General features: G+C 41.3%; 1 protein-coding gene across 4 annotated transcripts in view; it reads left to right on the top strand.

The window, feature by feature from the left end:
- atp8a1 (ATPase phospholipid transporting 8A1) overlaps window positions 1-17,408 on the top strand; it is a 474,917-nt gene that overhangs the window by 277,321 nt on the left and 180,188 nt on the right. For all 4 annotated transcript variants that reach the window (XM_041186502.1, XM_041186517.1, XM_041186510.1 and 1 more), the window contains one exon: window positions 1,763-1,901. In XM_041186502.1, coding sequence (XP_041042436.1) covers window positions 1,763-1,901 — 139 coding nt within the window. The remainder of the gene's footprint in view (window positions 1-1,762; window positions 1,902-17,408) is intronic.

Below are 17,408 nucleotides of genomic sequence, written 5' to 3'. Positions count from 1 at the left end.
AAAAAAATGACATTTAAGCTCACCAAAGAAATAAAGGATGAGGCTCGGAGAGCTTGTGCAAGATCAAAGGGCTAAAAGAACTTCTCCTGTCCTTCAAAATTAAATTTACTGGTATTCTCAGTGGACTAGCATTCTGGAGACCCAGGGTAATACTCTGGGGACCCGTATTCAAATATCACCATGGCAGATGGTGGAATTTGAATTCAATAAAAATCTGGAATTTAAATTCTGATAATGACCATGAAACCATTGCCGATTGTTTTAAAAACCCATCTGGTTCACTAATGTCCTTTAGGGAAGGAAATCTGCCATCCTTACCTTGTCTGGCCTACATGTGACTCCAGACCCACAACAATGTGGTTGACTCTTAAATACCTTCTGAACAAGGGCAATTAGGATGGGCAATAAATGCTACCTAGGCCAGCGATGTCAGTATCTCGTGACTGAATAAGAAAGAAGCGCACAATTTATCCTGTTTTAATTGGGGTTAAATGTTGAAATGGTTCATAACGGCAAAGTCACTCTAGTTTCTGTATTTCCTGAAAAAACAACTTTGTGCTGTTCAATTGTGTTAAATATTTTTACCACTTCTTTGAGTAAATTTATCCAAAATGTACACTTAAGACTAATATTAAGACTAAACTATAATTTTAGTCAAGGAAACTTTTTATTCTTTAGGCCGACCTGCTTAAGTGAACAGGTAAATTAGCTTTTACAGAAATGCAAAACAATCTGTTTTGCAACATTGATCAACAGTAGAGATCACAACGTCAAAATTAGAACACAAGTGCAGGGAAAAAAATTATTTCAGAATATTGGCTCCTATCTATGTAAAACAAAAATAAAAATCAGCCATGAGGTAATGCGATAACATAGGGCACTTAGAAACTAAAGATTTTAATCATAATAAATGTATTATTAAAAACAGTAAATTACTAGAAATATACAGCAGTCCCACTATCGGATGAGAAAAGATGGGTTAACATTTTGGGTAGAATTCACCTTCATTTACTTTTTTGTTTGTGTGTTTTTGAATTAAAGGCCTGTTTCTCTCTCTTAAAACATAGGCAAGTAATTTTTAAGCCAGGCTTACAGATTTTCTATCAGACAGCTCAAGCTCTAGGTAAAAACTTGGGCGCTCACCCCCTGGAGTACAGTCTAACACAATTTGTGGTGATTGTGAACTCTAGCAACAATTACAAGGAGTCTTGGAGAAGATAGAATCATAGAATGACACAGCACAGAAAGAGGTCATTCAACCCATTGTGCACGTGCCAACTCTTTGAAATTAGTCCCAGTCTCCTGGTCTTTCCCCAAAGCTTTTCGAATTATGTCCTTCAAATATTTGTCCAATTTCATTTTGAAGTTTACTATTGAATCTGCTTCCACTACCCTTTAAGGCAATGCATTCTAGATCATCATAACTTACTGCATTTATTGCCCACCACTAATTGCCCTTGTCGCCTCTTTTTTTTGCCATTTACGGTATTGTACAGTATTTATAGGTCACTTTGGTGACATTCACCTGTAAAAAGTGTAACCCTCTGATTTTAGCAGAGCCATATGAGGGAGCATTGCTAACTGTGGTTAAAATGTGTGGTTAAGGTGAAGTGGGTTCGACAATGTGGAATTCCATGTTTGTTGAGAAATGAAAACCTCATATCCATATGGTTACGCTTAGTGCAATAATCTCTGAGATAAATCCTTTGACAAGCTTATCTATTTGTCCTGCTACTAATTACTTTTCATGTCATTTTAATAGAATCTGCAGTTGCTTGGAGCTACAGCAATTGAAGATAGACTACAAGACAAAGTCCCTGAAACCATAGAAACATTATCCAAAGCAGACATCAAAATTTGGATCCTGACAGGAGACAAGCAGGAAACCGCTATTAATATAGGTACAGCTGGAGTTACAGTTAGTAGTGTTTTACTGAAGGCTGTGTTTAATTTGTAAATGCACATCCTTATGCAATACTATTCTGGATAAACATTTTAAGAAAAGTACTGTTTTTATTTTGTTAGAAGTCAAATAATGTCTGAACATCTTTTTAGCAGAAGGAGGGGGGGTTGTGTCCAGCTTCTCATCAAGAACAATTGTCATAGCTCAGTTTGATTTTGGCTTTTTACCCATCTTAAGGTGGTTCTTTCTGGATGAAGACACTATCAGATTTTTTTTTAATTGGCAAAGCTATACGATGTGGTAAAATAGTACCCTATTCAGTTTTATTTTGTAGGGGCGATAGTGGGGAAGCAATGAATGTTTAAAGTATTTTCTTGTAAACAATCTCAAACTTTTCTAGAAGCGCATCATAGTTATATAAAGTTGTTAGGCAAAACTTTTTGATCCTTTTCTTAATCGACAAGTGACATAATGCTCTCATCTCAGGTGCATTACATTTCTTATACATGATGCATGATAATAAAATTGATGCACTCTTCCAACCTTATAATGAGGGGCAGGTTATCTATACAATTGAGAACTCCGCTTTCACCATGTCACAGCTGAAGTTTATATCTATCCTCTATGATTGACTGAAAAGAGCCCTATGCTTTTTTAGCAGCAAAGAAATGTGGCAGAAGGTTAATATATTAACAAGAGGTCTTAGTTACAATTCCAGTAACATCTTTATTTTTAAACATTTGTATCCCTAATGCTGGCAATGCCAGCATTTTGAATTGCCATGAAAAGTTGGTAGTAAATTGGTAGCCAATTGCTTCTACAGCTAAGTTACTTGCAATGCAGGAACAAATGGCCAACATGCAAGGGGAAGATAAAGGCAACGTTTCAAGGTTACTCTGAAACTCTCCTTAAAGTGCAGCAGCATTGATATTAATGCCTGGGAGGAGTTTGCTGCCAATCATTCAGAATGACAACTTGTCCGTCAAGCTGTATCATGCTTTGAGTCACAGTGTCTTTGATGATTCAGAGCAATGGCAGAGAAAGAAAGAAAAGGTAGCAAATCCTGCATTCTGTACCCCACTATCTTGTGGGATGCCCTGCCCCATGTGGCCAAAGATATGCAGGTCAAGAATCAGTCTGATTAGCTCCAAGACGACCCATGACAGAAACTCACGGCCCTGAGTAGGCCCCTCGAATCGATGGACAGCCAATGATGACATTCAATGCACCTGGCAATTGGACCCAAAATTCAACTGTGAAATATGGACCAATGCTCCTTCTAAGTTGCCTGGGTGCACGGCTGCCCAGCAGTCAGGAATGTGCTGTGCAGGGTATGAACAGACCATTCACAAAATGCAGTCTCTTTAAGGTAATGCAGATGTGTAGCTGTGCGACTATCTTAAAGGGACTGTGCAGTGCTGCAGGGGCAGGCGAGGGGATGCATTGTGGCATAGTCGTATTGTCACTGGACCAAGGACATCGGTTCAAACCTCACCATGGCAGCTAGTGGAATTTAACTTCAAATAAATCTGGAATATAATGCTAGTGTTACGAATGTTGACCATGACAGCTATTATCAAATCTACGTCCTACATGTGAGTCCAGATCAAGCAATGAGGTTAATTCTTAACTGCCCTCTGGAATGGCCCAGCAAGCCACTCAGTTCAAGGGCAATTAGGGATGGGCAACAAATGCTGGCCTTGCCATTGACGCCCATATCCCATAAAAGAATAAAGGAAGAGAAGGAAACGAGCAGTACATGCTGAAGGAAAATTAGAGGGAACATTAGTGTGGACTAGAGTCCAAGCATTGTTTTGGCAGGTCCCCTTCCCTGAAGGATATTATTGAATTAGCAGGTTTTTACGACAACACAGCAGCTTTCGTGGTCACTTCTGATTTTCTCCAGTGCAAATACAAAAATGACCAGATTAACTTATTTTAATTTCAAAACTGGCATATCTGCTACGTTACCATATTGAACAGCATTGTTCTGAGCAAGGGTTTCCTGCCTTCAGACCTATTTACCTGGAGATTTGATAATTCTATACAGGGAAGGGGTGTGGGCTTGGCAAAACATTATTTGATTTGATGAATGCAGCTATTTTTGAACTAACTGCACAGCCCCTGAGCTCCACAACCCTTGCTCACCCGTTAACAGAAACTGTCAAAAAGTAAGTGGAGTACACATCAACAACAGGGAAGGAATTTGCCCCTGCTAGTTGCTATTGATACACTAATGTCTGAATCATGAAAATGCTCTCTCACTTTAGTTGGGGTCGACAATGTAATGAGAGGTGATATCAATTAACTCGTCTTAACTGTCAAACATTCAACTGGAGGCAGTTCAGGCCACTTTCAGAAATTAGGGTGTCTAGAGATCTGTTTGCCTATCTGGAAAACCAATAGGCCCCATGATTCTTTTTGAAGACACAGGCTGTGTAAGCTTGGAGGCCTTCAGGAATGATCTCCTCTCAAAATTTGGAGGTCAAGTTTTGGCATTCACCAACAGAATTTTAAAAAGAGGATGAAGTTCATGCAGAGGTGGCCTACTAAGGTGGTTAGTTCGATCCAGTTTTTTAACTTGCATATTTCTGTAATATCACCAGGATCCGTCCAACATTGATTTAATACATAGCCCAATATAGCTGCACTATTTCAGTATTTCATTAGTTGTATTTGGATCATGAAAGGGTCACCTGTTGACCCATTTATAAGTGCACAGTTAATCCCCGACAAGTTTTTAAGTGAAACCTTAAATTTAGCTTTTGACAAATTAATGCTCCCTGGTTTCTTTTAGTTACAACATTCTTCCATCATTTTAGCTGCTGCTACATAAGTCAAAAGCAGAATGTTACTTCAATTATATAAATGCTTTGCATCCTTAATTGATTCAGTATACCTCTCAGATAAATTTATACAGCCTCGGCAGGTAATCATTTATTATGGTGCATGGGCCCAAGTTAAACTGGTGACAAAGCATCACTTAGCCAAAAGGAAGGTTTGGTGCATTCAACGCTATTGTCATCTTGCAGTCATGAGGCCCAAGGCAGGTTAAGGACCATTGCATCCATTCCATAGCAATTTCCATTCATGGCATATTCAAGGCTGCCACACTGAGCAGTTCTTGCTCTTCTATTATGATAAACCTGTGTAAAACACTGCGTCAGTCTCAGCTGCAGTATTATGTCCAGTTCTAGGCATCACACTTTAGAAAGGGTCTGAAGACATTAGAGAGGTTGCAGAAAAGATTCACAAGAATAGTTTCAGGGAAAAGGAACTTCAGTTACAAGCATAGATTAGAGAAGCTGGGTCTTTTATACCTTGGAGAAGAGAAAATTTGATAGATCTGTTCAAAATCATGAAGATTCTGGACAGAGATAGAGAGAAACTGCTCCTGTTAGCAGAAGAATCGAGAACCAGAGGAACTGGTTCAAGGTGATTGGTAAGTGAAGCAACAGCAACATAAGGAAAAACTTTTTGCACACCGAATAGTTAGGATTTGAAATGTCCAGATTCCTCATGATGTTGAATATCTCTATCAGATCTCCCCTCAGTCTTCCCTTCTCCAAGGAAAACAGTCCTAATTTCTCCAGCCTCTGTTCATAACTGAAGTTCCTCATCCTTGGAACCATTCTTGCGAATCTTTTCTACGCACTCTTCAGTGCCTTGGCTTCCAGAACTGGGTGCAAAACTCCAGCTGAGGCTGAAATAGCACCTTATACAAATCCAACTTAACCTCCTTGTTCTAATATTCTTATGCCTCAATTAATAAAGCCTAGGATTCAATCAAGGCATTCATAAGAGAATTGGATAATTATCTGAAGAGAAAAAATTCATAGAGCTATGGGGAAAAGGCAAGGGAGTGGGACTAGGTGAGTTGATCTTGCAGAGAGTTGGCATAGACAACCAAATGGCCACCCCCCTGTGCTGTAACCATTCTAAGATTTTATGATTTAAAGAACATTATTGCCTGGCATGCCTGCAGCACATGATGGCCTTTTTGATAGATTTTGACAGCCTGTGTTACAGCTCTTTCAGGGTGGCAGGCCAATTCCCTGTTAAATCTGTACTGCTTCAATAGTGTTGCATACTTACATAGTCCCTTCAACTTAACGAACATTTCAAAATTGTTTTAGAAAAAATTAAGAGGAGGGATAAACGCTGAGCAGAGGAAGAGAGTTTAAGGGAAGTGACTGAGGGCTGAATCAAAAGATGTGTGGTGGGAAATTTTTGAAAAGAGGACAGTGAAGTGGAAAAGCAGAGGGTTTAGTAAGGGAGATTACAGAGAAGTAGGGCCAAGTTGGCCAAAGGCTAATAATGGAGTTGGGGGAAGTGGGTGTGTAGGAATATAGGAACAGGAGAAGGCCATTTGGCCTTTGAATCTGCTCCGTCATTCAATTAGTTCATGACTGATTATCTACCTCAATGTCAATTTCCTGCACTGTCTCCATATCGCCATGATATCATTAGTCTCCAGAAATCTATGGATTTCTGTCTTGAACATGCTCAACGATTAAACTTCCACAGCGCACTGGGTAGAGAATTCCAAAGATTCATCATCCTCTGAGTGAAGAACTTATTTCTCATCTCAGCCTTAAATGGCTCACCCTTTATTCTGAGATTATGCCCCCTGATTTTAGGCTCACCAGCCAGGGGAAACATATCTATATACAGCCTGTCACGCCCTGTGTAAGAATTTTGTAAGTTTCATTGAGGTCACCCCTCATTCTTTGAAACTCTAGGGAGTGCAGACCTAGTCTCCTCAATCTCCTACCATCCCAGAAGTTAATCTGTGGCACTCCATCTGTGGCAAGTATAAGGGGACTAAATCTGTGTACAATACTCCAGGTGAGATCTCATCAAGGCTGTATATAACTGCAGCAAGATATCTTTATTCCTGCACTCTCTTCCCCTGGAGGTGAAGGCCAACATACCATTTGCCTTCCCAATTATTTGCTGCACCTGCATGCTAGCTTCTAGTGACTCCTGAACAAGGACACCCAGGCTCCCAGCCTGTCACCATTTAAGAAATACTCTGCATTTCTGTTTTTTCTACCAAAGTGAATAGCTTCACACTACTTCATATTACATTCCATTTGCCATGTGCTAGCCCATTCACTTAACTTGTCCAAGTCCTCTTAAAGCTTCCTTGCATCCTCCTCACAACTTATTTCTCACCCAGTTTGGTATCTTCAGCAAATTTGGAAATATTACAATTGGTCCGCACATCCAAATCATTTATTTCAATTGTGAACAGCTGTGGACCTAGCATTGATCCTTGTGGTACCCCACCAGTAACAGTCTGCCACCCTGAGAATAATCCATTTATTCCTACTCTCTGCTTTCTGTCTGTTAACCAGTCCTCAATCCATACTGGTATATTTCCCCGAATCCTATGTGCTCTAATTTTATTTACCAGCCTGTGTGGGACCTTATCAAAAGCCTTCTAAAAATCCAAATATACCACATCCACTGGTTCTCCTTTATCTATGCTACAAGTAACATCCTCTTTAAAAAAAGCTCCAACAAGTTTGTCGAACATGATATCCCTTTCGTAAATCCATATTGACTCTGCCCAATTTTACCATTCTTTTCTAAATGTCCGGCTATCACATCCTTTATAATAAATTCTAACATTTTCCCTACTATTGACGTCAAACTAACAAGTCTTTAGTTTTTTATTCTCCGCTCTTCCTCCCTTCTTAAATACTGGGGTTACATTTACTACTTTCCAGTCTGCAGGAACCTTTCAAAATTCTATAGATTCTGGAAAGATAAGCAATGCATTCACTCTCTCTCTAGCCACCTCCTTCAACACTTTCACCTGGTCCAGGGGATTTATTAACCTTCAACCCAGTTAACTTTCCAAGTACTACCTCTTTACTAATACTAATTCCTTTTAGTTCCTCAGTTTCCCAAGTACTTTGGTCACCAAGTATTTCTGGGAGATTTATCTTATTCTGTGAAGACAGACGCATAGTAACTGTTTAGCTCCTCCAGCATCTCCCTGGTCTCCATTATAAATTCTCCTGTCCCTACCTGTAATGGGATCACATTTTTCCTAGCTAATCTTTTCATTTCACATACCCAAAGAAACTTTTATTTTATGCCTTTATGTTCCTCGCTAGCTTGCATTCATATTCTCTTTTCCCTTTCCCAATCAGTTTCTTGGTCCTCCTTTGCTGGGCTCTAAATTGCTCCCAATCCTCAGGCTTATCACTTTTTCTGGCAACCTTATAAGCCACTTCCTTTGATCTAATGCATTCTTTAATTTCTTTGATTAACCACTATTGATTTACCTTGCCTTTGGGTGTTTGTGCGTTCCTTTAAATACCAGCCATTGCCTGTCTACCACTAAATCCATCATAGCCAACTTGCCCTTCATGCCTCATAATTTCCTTTCTTCAGACTTAAGACCATAGTTTCAGAAAGAACTATATCAAGTTCAAGCTTAATGTGAAATTCTATCATATTATGGTCACCATTTCCTAAAGACTCCTTTACACAAAGTTATTAATTAGCCCTTTCTCATTACACAACACTAAATCCAAAATAGCCTGTTCCCTAGTTGGCTCCTCAATGTACTGGTCCAGAAACCTATCTTGTACACGCTTCAGGAATTCACCGCCAACAGCATTAGTGTTAATTTGGTTAACCCAGTTTATGTAAATTGAAGTCGCCCATTATTACTGTATTACCCACATTACATACGTCTCTAATTTCCTGAATTATTCCATGTCCAACATTACCAATACAGTTTGGTGGCCTATAACAACTCCTCCAATGTTTGCTGCCACTGGCTGTTTCTTAACTCCACCCAAACTGATTTTACATCTTAATCCTTCGATTGAAGATCCTCTCTTACCAATGTACTGATTTCGTCCCTTATTAAGAGTGCTACTCCACCTCCTTTTCCTTTTTGCCTTTCTCTCCTAAATGCCGAATGTTCTTGGATATTTAGTTCCCAATCTTGGTCACCCTGTAGCCACAGAAGCACAAAAAGCCAGAGTTGGAGAATCAGTGCTGGATGTGACATTGAGAGAACTCATTGCTGATGGGGCTGGTGAGCAACTTTTCAACCAACTTTAATAAGCAAGGAGACTGGAGTTCGATTTTATGCAGAGGAAATAATATGGCCAAAAACAGGAAGGGCGAAGGTAGGAAGAGATAGTGGTTTAATTTGTAAGAGCCGAGAAGAAAGTGTATTTGTGGTGCTGAAAGAAATTATATTTTCATTATTCCATTAAAGGGCATGGAGATCAGCTGTTGTACTGGGAGAAGACTTGCGTTTGTGAGAAATGAAATATGAAATCTGATAGTTTGAGAGTGTAGAATGGATAAGAATAGATCATAAATGGAAGAAGCAACTGACACAAAGCAGGTTTAGGGCACAAAAGAGATAAAAATTATTGTGGCTTGATGAGATCTAATGAAAAAGTTAGTGATTGAGCCAACAACAGCACGAGGAAACTAGGTAATCATGAGATTTAGCTTTGGAGAGAGGCTACATAATATTTTTTTTCGACAAGAACTTTTCAGATTACTGATTTTCAAGCTTTCTCCATACCTTGATGTAGGAGAAGCAGGATGGCAAACTGAAAAGCAGAATGACTTCAGTCATTAAGGGATATTGATCAAGGATGGGGAAATGGAGTTATGTCACAGACTGGCTATAACCTCATTGAATGGTAGAAGAGGCTTGAGGGGCTAAATTGACCTACTCCTGTCCTTATGTTCCCTTTCTTGGGGAGTAGGATAAACATATACAAATTTTAAATGTGCGACAATGAGAAAATGGATGCTAGAGACACCGAAGAGACGGCACAGATAAATTCAAAGGTGCACACTTTGAATGATAAGAGATGCATCATCAAAGAATAGAATAGTTATTTGGTGTCTGGGAGGTGGAAAATACAATGAGCATACGTTAGCTAAGGGTTGAAATGGAGTCTAATTTCCCTGATTCAATGCAAAGACCTTTCATTCTAGATCTTTCTCATTGGCCCATGAGTAAGTGTCATAAAGTTCCTTTTTGTCGTCTCTTCCGGTAGCACAGTAGAACTATGGTAGACTTTAGAATTTCCGAATGGGTTTGTTTCCCACTTAACCACCAGTAGATCAAGTGGCAATAGATTCTCTTCACACTACCCATCAGTACCTGGCCTACACCAAGTAGGCCAATGATCCTCCTGGCAAACTAAATTCAACAAGTCTGCACTTGAAGAATTCCAGTATCAACAGAATCAAAAAAATTGCAGTAATATGTGGCTCTTCTACCATCGGATTTGCATTTCACATCCTGCAACTCAATGTTGAGGGACTGTCTTCAGCCAAGAGACACCATCGTTGTGACCTACATTCAAGCAACACATCTTCCATCAGACAAAGCTGGGAGGTATAAGGTAGACTGTTTTGATCTAATATGCCATATTGCCCACCCTAAGCATGGCCTTTCTACATTTGTCCAAGTGACTATTGCCAGTGCAGTCCATCTGTACTCCACTGAATACTCTGAATTATCAAGGTTGGTGCTTTCCAGATAGCAATGCCGACAATTCTACTCGCATTAGCTAGGTCCAACAAATCCTCCCAAGCGTGCCACACCCTGCTGTCTTTACTGGAGACTTTAACAGCCACCACACAGACTGGGGCTACCAAGAGTTAATGCATATGGTGGAGAACTTGAAAACTGAACCTCACAGCCTGACTTTCCTCTCATCCATGATCCCAAACAGCCTTGGGCTTTCCACTCTGCTCAATGGAAATGTGACCACTCTCTTGATTTGTGCTAGGTCAGCCCAGTACACAGCAATCCACTTCCTGCCTCATGACAAATCCTGACCAATTTTCTACACAGCCAGCACGGATCATCTCGGATCCACACTGGACATAATAATTGTCACCAGCTCAAAGAAGCAGTGGTGGAACCTGCGAGATGCCAATTGGCAGGAATAGAGCAAGGTATTGGACCAAAGTGTTACAATGATGCATTCCCAAAATATCCCATATTGCTGGAATACAGCCGCTTCTGCAGAGCCATCTACAATGCAGGCAGCAGAACCATTCCAAGGTATACCACCCTGTGGATATACCTTGCCTGGAAGAGGAACCTGCCTCCCTATTCCAACAATATGAGTGCTCTAGTGACCCAGACATGACAGATCATCTGGTTAAATCCCTGGACTGTGCTCGACGGGCCAGATGGGAAAAGAAAACAAAGAACCTGGACTTCACCTGCTCAAGCCATAAATGTTGGACAATCCTACGCTACCTCAGAGCAACCCAGCCACCATTAACACCAAGCTGCCGATGTGGTAATGCCAATCAGATAGCGAGCCATCCCCTTCACATGGGAAAAGCACTGCTGGGAAAAAGAGTGAAGAAGCAAATATAGAGCAAGTAGAGACCCTTCTCTACGCAGCACAATTCCAGATCTGAAGCCTTAACCACCCTGGGTTTGGACAAAGGAGTACAGTCATCAAGCTGGGCACTGCCTCTGGTTATAACAGCATCCTCCCTGAGTCCCTAAAATACCTTGGCCTACAGGCCCTCCCCTCAATGGCCCACTCCTTTACAAGGGGCGTATGCAAGGGAAGACTGCCAAAATCCTGGTGCATGCCAAAAATCATCTATCTCCCCAGACCAACGAAGTACTCAAAAACTATCATCAAACTACTGCCAATATCCCTGCTATCAGTATGCTTCAAGGGAGTAGAGCACTTAATCCTACAGTGGAGAAAGCCAGAAGTGGAGCGCACCCTGAGTGCAAACCAAGCAGGCTTTCAACAAGTAAGAAGCACATGATCAGGTCTTCCCAGTAACCACTTTCATTGAAAATGGCTTTCAAAGGCATCTCAGATCAGGTGCAATTTTCCTTGATCTCACTGCAGCTTACGATATAGCCTACATGGGCCTATTCATCATAATATCAGGAATTCTCCCTCTGTGGGTCCCTGGTCCCATTGAACTGCTACTCTGGGACAGACGGTTCAGGGTGCATATAGGTGACGAGACTAGCTCTTGGAGGAAACAGACAAATGGGCTACCCCAGGGGGCCTGTCTTAGCCCAATCCTGTTCAGCACGTACATCAATGACCTACATATATTTGAACATACGAATTAGGAGCATGAGTAGGCCATTTGGCCCCTTGAGCCTGCTCCGCATTCAGTAAGATCATGGCTGACCTGATTGTAACCTCAACTCCACATTCCCACCTACCTCAATAACCTTTGACTCCCTTGTTAGTCAAGAATCTGTCTATTTCCACCTTAAAAATATTCAGTGATCCTGCTCCCACCACTCTCCTGGGGAAGAGAGTTTCAAAGACTCATGACCCCTGAGAGAAAAAAATGTTCTCCTCATCTCCATCTTAAATGGGAGACCCCTTATTTTTAGAATGTTCCCCTTTAGTTCTAGTCTCTCCCACAAGGAGAAACATCTTCTCAGCATCCACCCTGTCAAGTCCCCTCGGGATCTAAAATGTTTCATAAGATCAGCTCTCATTCTTCTAAACTCCAATGAATAGAGGCCCAGCCTATCCAACCTTTACCAGGTATCAGTCAAGTCAACCTTCTCTGAACTGCTATTTATATCCTTCCTTAAATAAGGAGGCTAAAACTGTACACAGCACTGCATTCCATATGTATGGGGTCTCACCAACGCCCTGTACAACTGTAGCAAAACATCCCTACTTTTATTTATTGCATGCACTATCTGCTAAATTTTTGCCACCTCACTTAATCTATCTATATCTCTTTACAGGTTCCTTATGTCCCCTTCACAACTTACTTTCCTTCTTATCTTTGTGTCATCAACAAATTTAACAACTATATATTCGGTCCCTTCGTCCAAACTATTGATATAATTTGTAAGTAGCTGAGGCCCCAGCACTGACCCCTGTGGCACTCCACTCACATCTTGTCAACTCAAATATGACCCATTTATGCTTACTCTGCTTTCTGGTAGCTAACCAATCCTCTATACATGCTAATATGTTCCCCCCTACACCACAAGTTCTAATTTTGCATAGTAACCTTTGATGTGGCACATTGTCAAATACCTTCAGGAAATCTAAGCACAACACATCCACAGGTTCCCCTTTATCCATGTTGTTTGTTACTTCCTCAAAGAACTTGACAAAACCATGCTGACTCTGCCTGATTGCGTTGAGATTTTCTAAGTGCCCTGCTATAACCTCCGTAATAATAGATTCTAGCATTTTCCCTATGACAGATGCTAATTGGCCTGTAATTTCCTGCTTTCGGCCTCCTTCCTTTCTTGAATGGAGGAGTCACATTTGCTATTTTCCAATCTGATGGGATCTTTTCAGAATCTAGGGAACTTTGGAAAATTAAAACCAATACATCTACTCTTTCAGCAGCCACTCCTTTTAAGACCCTAGGAAGAAGCGTTGGGCCACAGCTGTCAACTTTTAGTTCTAACAGTTTTCTTAGTATTCTTTCCCTGGCGATTGTAATTGTTTTAACTTCCTCCCTCCCTCTCACCTGATTCAAACTTATTTCTATAATGTTATTTGTATCCTCTACAGTGAGACTGATGCAAAATATCTGTTCAATTCATCTCCCATTTCCTTATTTTCCATTGTTAATTCCCCAGAATCACACTGTTGCAGTCCAACACTCACTTCACTTATCTTTTTCCTTTTTTAAATACCTGTAGAACAAGGGCCTTCACATCTTTCCTGAAGTGTGGTGACCAGAACTGGATGTGAAATTCTAACGGCTACCCACACCTTTATAAAGGTTCAGCATAACTTCCCTGCCTTTGTACTCAATGCCTGTATTTATGAAGCCCAGGATCTGATATGCTTTGTTCATCACTCTCTCTCATTTTGTCCTGCGACCTTCAAAGATTGATGTACATGCACCTAAGGTCCCTCTATCCCAGCGTACACTTAAAATTATGCCATTAAGTCGATGTTATCCCTCCCTATCCCTTCTGCCAAAATACATCACCTCGCGCTTCTCTGTATTGAATCCACCTGCCATTTGTCTGCCTATTCTGCACGTCTATCTATGTTCTGTTGCAGGTAATTCACATAGTCCTCAATGTTTGCCATTCCTTCAAGTTTGGTATCATTGGCAAATTTTGAAATTCTTCTCTGTTTTCCAAGATCCAAGTCATAAAAAGGTGGTCCTAGCACTGATCTTGGGGAACACCATTGCCTGCCAACCTCCTATTTGAAAAGCAACCATCTACCATGACTCGCTGCTTTCTGTCATTAAGCCAGTTTTTTCAACTAATTGGATACTGACCCTCCAATTCCATAAGCCTCAACTTTATTAACTAGCCTTTTATGTGGTACTCTATCAAATGTGTTCTTAAAATCTATATAAACAACATCCATTGCATTCCCTTCCTCAATCGTAAGGTACAGCAAGGATCAGTGCTTGGGCCTCAGCTGTTCACAAACTATATAAATGATTTGGATGTGGGGACCAAATGTAATATTTTTAAAATAAGTAGTTACTTGGATTTAAGTGAGAAACACTAGGAATAGGGGAATAAATTCAAATCAGGGTCAGTAAAATAAAATATTAAAAGTAAACCAAAGTAAATTAAAGTTAAGACATGACAGGGCAAGCTCGGTCGTGTGGAATGCGTTCCCATTATATGTGGGAAGTTGTGGACACTGCTGGTGTCTTAGATGACCACATATGCAGGAAGTGTTGGCAGCTGCAGAAACTTGAGCTCCGGGTTTTGGAGCTCGAGCAGCGGCTGGCGTCACGGCGCATCCATGAGGCTAAGAGCTACATGAATAGCACGTTCAGAGAGGTAGGCTAGGAGCATGGAGACAGAAAGGGAATGTGTGACTGCCAATCAGTCCAAGAGAAACAGGCAAGTTGTGCAGGAATTCCCTGGGTCCCGCTCACTAATCAGGTTTCCATTTTGTTGCTTCCTCAGAGGAGTGCAGTCAGAACCGGGTTTGTGGCACCACGAGCAGCTTGGCTGTACAGGAGGAGAGGAAGGTGAAAGGAAGAGCAATAGTGATAGGGGCTTCATTAGTTAGGGAAACAGACAGTAATTTCTGCAGTCGTAGACATGGCTCTAGAATGATATGTTGCCTCCCTGGTACGAGAGGTAAGGATATGTCCGAGCAGCTGCAGCATATTCTTGTGGGGGGGGCGTTGGTCAGCCACTGGTTGTGGCCCACATTGGTACCAATGATTTAGGTAGGAAAGGGGATGTGGTCCTGCAATCAGAATTAAGGGAGCTAGGTCGAAAATTAGCAAACAGGACGTCAAATATAGTAATCTCCGGATTATTCCAGTGCCATATGCAAGTGAGTACAGAAATAGGAGGGTAAGGCAGATGAATGCGTGGCTAGAAAGATGGTGCGGGGGGAGGGCATAGGATTCCTGGGACACTGGGACTGGCTCTGGGGAAGATGGCACCTCTGCAAATTGGAGAGTTACAGGCACAAATTGCCATGTGGAAATATGATGATGTGGTGATAATAGAGGCCTGGCTCATGGAAGGGCAGGACTGGGTGTTAAATATTCCTGGGCACAAGCTGTTCAAAAAAGATAGGGCAGGAAGAAAAGGAGGAGGGATGGCAGTGTTGGTTAAGGAGAGCATTGCAGTGCTGGAGAAAGAGGATGTCCCAGAGGGTTAAAGGACAGAATCAATTTGGCTAGAGCTAAAGAACACAAGGGTGAAATTACATTTCTCGGTGTAGTCTATAGACCCTCAACTAGTGGGAAAGATGTAAAGGAACAAATCTGCAGGGAAATTACAGAGAGATGCAAACATCACAGAGTAGTTATAATGGGAGGACTTTAATTATCCAAACGTAGACTGGGGCAGTGGTAGTCCAAGGAGCAGAGTGGGGCAAGAGTTCCTAGACTCTGTTCAGGAGAATTTTCTACAGCAGTATGTATCCAGATCAACAAGAAAGGATGTACTGTTGTACCTGGTTCTTGGAAATGAGGTGGGCCAAGTAAGTAGACCAAGTGTCAGTAGGGGAACATTTAAGAGACAATGATCATTGTATCATAAGATTTAGAATGATGGTTAAAAAGGAAAATGTAACGTAGAAACATAGAAAATAGGAGCAGGAGTAAGCCATTCGGCCCTTCAAGCCTGCTCCGCCATTCATCATGATCATGGCTGATCACCCAACTCAAATGCCTGCTCCCGCTTTCTCTCCATATCCTTTGATCCCTTTTGCCCCAAGAGCTATATCTAACTCCTTCTTGAAAATATACAATGTTTTGGCCTCAACTACTTCCTGTGGTAGCAAATTCTACAGGCTTACCACTCTCTAGGTGAAGAAATTTCTCCTCATCTCAGTCCTAAATGGTCTACCCCGTATCCTCAGACTGTGACCCATGGTTCTGGACTACCCCACCATCGGGAACATCCTTCCTGCATCCACCCTGTCTAGTCTTGTTAGAATTTTATACAACCCAGAGTAAGAATAATTAACTTGGGTAGAACCGATTTCATTGGGGCAAGAATGGAGCTGGGCTGGATAGACAAAGGTTGGTGGGAAAAACTATAACTGAACAATGGGCTACCTTCAAAGAAGAAATAGTTCAGGTACAGTCGAGGAATATCCCCTCAAAAGGGAAAGGTAGGGCAAACAAATCCAGAGCTCCCTGGATGAAAAAGGAGATAGAAATTAAGATACAGAAGAAGTGTGCGTTTCAGGTAGAAAATACAATTGAGAACCAAGCAGAATACAGAAGGTTCAAAGGGGAAGTGAAAAAGCAAAGAGAGATTGAGAAAAGACTGGCAGCAGACACAAAGGGGAATCTTAAAGTCTTCTATTAGCACACAAATAGTAAGAAGTAGGTAAAAGGAGGAGTAGGGCTGATTAGGGACCAAAAAGGGGATTTACACATGGAGACAGGGGGCATGGCTGAGGTGTTAAATGAATACTTTGCATCTTTCTTTAACAAGGAAGCAGATACTGCTGAGGAGGAAACTCTGTCACTAGAAGGATTCAAAATTGTTAAGCAGGAAGTGTTGTATAAACTATCAATACTTAAAGTTGCCAAGGCACCAGGACCGGATAAGGTGCATCCAAGGATATTGAAGGAAGAAAGAGTGGAAATTGCAGGGGCATTGGCCATAATCTTTCAATCTTCCCTAGACTAAGGGGAGGTGCCAGAGCACTGGAGAATTGCAACAAATTATGCCCTTGATTAGGAAGAGCCAGCATGGATTTCTAAAGGGGAAATTGTGTTTAACTAACATGCTACAGTATTTTGAAGAGGTAACAGAGAAAGTTGATGAGGGTAATGTTGTTTAGATGGTGTACATGGACTTCCAAAAGACCATAAGACCTAGGAGCTGAAATTAGGCTATTCGGCCCATTGGGTCTGCTCCACCATTCAATCATGGCTAATAAGTTTCTCAACCCCATTCTCCCACCTTCTTCCCGTAACCTTTGATCCCCTTACCAATCAAGAACCTATCTATCTCCGTCTTAAATACACTCAATGACCTGGCCTCCACAGCCTTCTGTGGCAATGAATT

Source organism: Carcharodon carcharias, chromosome 1 (genome assembly GCF_017639515.1).
Source record: "Carcharodon carcharias isolate sCarCar2 chromosome 1, sCarCar2.pri, whole genome shotgun sequence".
NCBI lineage: Eukaryota > Metazoa > Chordata > Chondrichthyes > Lamniformes > Lamnidae > Carcharodon > Carcharodon carcharias.
Note: the sequence above shows the minus strand (reverse complement) of the source record. Positions and strands in the feature narration are given on the sequence as shown.